This window comes from Humulus lupulus, chromosome 1 (genome assembly GCF_963169125.1).
Source record: "Humulus lupulus chromosome 1, drHumLupu1.1, whole genome shotgun sequence".
Classification (NCBI taxonomy): Eukaryota; Viridiplantae; Streptophyta; class Magnoliopsida; order Rosales; family Cannabaceae; genus Humulus; species Humulus lupulus.
In genome coordinates this window covers 56,120,798-56,124,540 of record NC_084793.1, presented here as the reverse complement: position 1 = coordinate 56,124,540, position 3,743 = coordinate 56,120,798, and the positions used below count along the sequence as shown (strand labels likewise).

At 34.2% G+C, this 3,743-nt stretch overlaps 1 protein-coding gene across 1 annotated transcript; it reads left to right on the top strand.

The window, feature by feature from the left end:
- The first annotated feature begins 680 nt into the window (after positions 1-680).
- LOC133814976 (uncharacterized) lies at positions 681-3,178 on the top strand. The gene is made up of 5 exons (XM_062247879.1): positions 681-1,024; positions 1,136-1,944; positions 2,135-2,387; positions 2,524-2,644; positions 2,822-3,178. The coding sequence occupies exons 1-5, from the start codon at positions 681-683 to the stop codon at positions 3,176-3,178; spliced, it is 1,884 nt and encodes a 627-aa protein (XP_062103863.1).
- The last annotated feature ends 565 nt before the right edge of the window (positions 3,179-3,743 follow it).

The following is a 3,743-nucleotide window of genomic DNA, read 5'->3' as shown; positions in this document are numbered from 1 at the left end:
TTAACTGCCAAAATATTCAGTAACTTTAGGATAATCAGTTACTTGAAAAACACAATCAATATATTCAACTAAATGTTTTAGTAGGGTATGGGATTACAGATTAAGGAAATCAGTTACCTTCTCACTGGTTTGTGTACATTGATTAACCAAAAAATACACAAGAAACAAGAACTCAAAATTATACATTCTAATTTGTCTTTACAATAAAAAAAAAATATTTGATGTAGGTGTGAATTTTTACTGCAAAAACAATCAGTAACAATAGGGTAACCAGTTACCCTGAAAAACAGCCAATATATAAAACTAAGTAAAATTACAACTATATAAAACTAAATGTAAAAACAATCAATATATGATTAAAGATTAAAGAAACCAGTTACCCTTCAAAAAAAGTCAATATATAAAACTAAGTGTAACCAGTTACCCTGCAAAAATAGTCAATATGTAAAACTAAGGGGAAAAACAATCAACATATAAAAGTAAGTGTAACCAGTTACCCTACAAAAGCTAAATGTTTCAGAAGAATATGTGATTAAAGATTAAGTTAACTAGTTACCTAGGCCATTTAGAACCTACTAACTGCTTAAAAATTGCCAAATTTTACAGATAGGGACAATATTACTTTTTTGGTTCAATATGGAGGCAAGTGGAATGAAAACAACGAGTACCAAGGGTACACAATGACTGAGATATTAATACCACAAAATTGTTCTCTTGGAAACTTAGTGAATTTGATAAAAAATGAGATAAAGGAAAAAACAGCAACTATTGAAGTTTCTTATCAAGTAGAAAAAGGAACACAACCAATGAAGGTTGTAACAGACAATTCCGTGTTGTTCTTCCTGGAAATAAAGAAAAAATTTGCTGCAAAAATAACAGACTTACCATTGTGTGTCACTATAGTTCAAGAATCAAGCAATGAAAATGACATTCTTTTACTAGCAAATCAGAAAGCTACAGCAGAAGAAATGGAGGCGGGGACATTATTAATGCAAGAAAATCAAGCTTCCATCAATGAAAAAATGTTACTTGAAGAAGGAATGTCAAGCACAACAAATGAGGGCATAAATGTGTCATACATACCTCATTTTGTTGAAGAAGTAGCTGATTTCATAATTGAGGATAATACAAAAAGAAAAAAGAAGTTGGAGGAAATCCAAATAGTAATATCTGATTACAGAGTTAACACAATAGAGCAAGGGAAAATTTACAAGGATAAGAACACAATCAAATCAGCTCTTAGCTACTATGCAATGTTGCATAACTTCCAGTTCAAAACAAAAAGATTAGAACCTAGAGAGTACCTAGTTACTTGCGCAGATGAAACATGCAACTGGTTGGTGAGAGCATCTAAGTACAGAAATCAAGATTTATTCAAGGTACGGAAATGCAATCCAAATCACACTTGCTCTGTTGAAATTGTTTTGGAAGACCATAGGCAAGCAAAAAGCATCGTAGTTGGGGAATTAATAAAGAATAAATACAAGTCAATCAAAAGAAATTACACTCCAAATGACATCATGAATGATGACTTCGAAGTAACTATGGGATACACAAAAGCATGGAGATCAAGAGAGAAAGTTTTGCGTCTAGTAAGAGGGAACCCCAATGATTCATATCAAAAGTTGCCAATGTATCTTTACATGTTGAAGCAAGCCAATCCCGGAACAATAACACACCTACTCTTAGACAAGGAAGATAGATTCAAATACCTATACATAACTTTCTCTAACTCAATCAAGGGTTGCAGATACTTGAGGCCTATAATTGTTGTTGATGGAACTTTCTTGAAAAATGCACATGGTGGTACCCTATTTTCAGCATCAACGTTAGATTCAAACAACAACATTTTCGTGTTGGCTTTTGGAATAGTAGACTCTGAAAATGATAACTCATGGCTTTGGTTCTTCTCCAAACTGAGAGACATCTATGGAGAACCCGAAGGTATGATAGCTTCAACAATATATTCTTGTTTACAAACACATAGGAATATTTTACCAAAACAAAATACACAAATACATGCTATTTCTTTTAGTATCTGAATAAAGTAACTGGTTGCCTTCACCAAAATTTTAAAAAAAATTGAAAAATACTTAATTTTCGTTTTTTATTTTAAAATATTTATACTCCACAGGATTGGCTATAGTTTTTGACAAACATAAGAGCATAGACAATGCAGTACATATGGTGTACCCAAATGCTTTCCATGGAGCTTGCATGTTGCACTTGCTCAATAATTTGAAAAGCAAGTATGGGGGCCATGGAGAAGAGCTACAAATGAAATTGATTGCAGCAGCAAAAGCATACACAAAAATAGAATGTGAACACTACATGAGAGGCCTTGATAGAATTGACAGACGCATTAGACCCTATTTAGAAAAAGCCAAGTATGAAACTTGGGCAAGATCATACTCGCCAACAAAAAAGATACACCATGATGACATCCGACATCGCATAATCACTCAACGTTGCACTAAAAGCTGCAAGAAATCTCCCCATTGATATCTTGGTTGAATGCCTTAGAAGTTTGGTTCAAAAGTGGGTTTGGAACAACCCAAATAATGCAAACGAAACATTCACAAAAGTCTCTACAGCAACAGAGAATGAATTGAGACATGACATTGTTTCAAAAATGAAGTATGAGGTATGCAACTAAACTTATTCTTACTATTCTTTACTCTGTCAATAGATGGTAACCAGTTACCTTCCATAACAACAAGAAACAAAAAGTTTACATAGAAGCATAACTAGTTTCTTTCAATCTTAAGTCTAGTCAAAATGTTTATTATTTGATTCTATTTCATGACAAAACTATTTTTAGGTCTTGCCTTTCAACACAATAGAATACCAAGTTCGTGATCAAAAGGGGATAAATTTCACAGTAAATATACATAATAGAACATGTACTTGCAATAGGTTCCAAGAAGATGAAATGCCTTGTGGCCATGCAGTAGCTGTCATTGCAAAGAGACACTTGAGTGTGTATGATTATTGTGCAAAGTTATACAGAACAGAAACGTTGAAAGCATTGTCTCAAGAAAATGTTCATCCTTTGCCCCATAAAGATGAATGGAATCTCCCACAACAGTTGGACATAATGGTTGTAACGCCCCGGATAGCCAAGACAGTTACACTATGTATTTATAAATGTGCAGCACTTGTTAATAAAGTCATTTAGTTAAAAGTGTGTTCGTTAAAATCATTAATGCGCTAGGGTTAAAAGGTTTTGGTCTCAAAAGATACTTTCCATATAACTAAACATTTTTACACATGGGCTCCCAAAAGGAACAGTGTTTAAAAACCAGTTTACAAAATTTTCAGAGCACAAACAACCACTAGCCATTCTAAAGGCAAAACAGATGTTTATGGTTCTCCTGTCCCTATCTCCCCTCAACCGTACCGGCTGAGCAGCTGTTCTTGTACATTCTGCTCCCAGAGCTCTCCAAATTAGGGCATACCAAGCTTGCCCTTGCCTTTAGCTGCACCACGAAGCACCCGTGAGCCAAGGCCCAGCAAGAAAACATATTATCGTAACACAAGTACTAATAATATTCATAAACTCTTTAAGCATGTTTAAACATTTAGCAATCCCTAATAAACATATAACTCATTGGCATAAACATGAATACACAAGCTAACACTTAGCCATTCAACATATCATATTCAACAATCAACCACAACAACCAGATTACACAATAAATAGGGTCGACACCCTTTGGTCGCACCCTCTGTTTACCCCACCG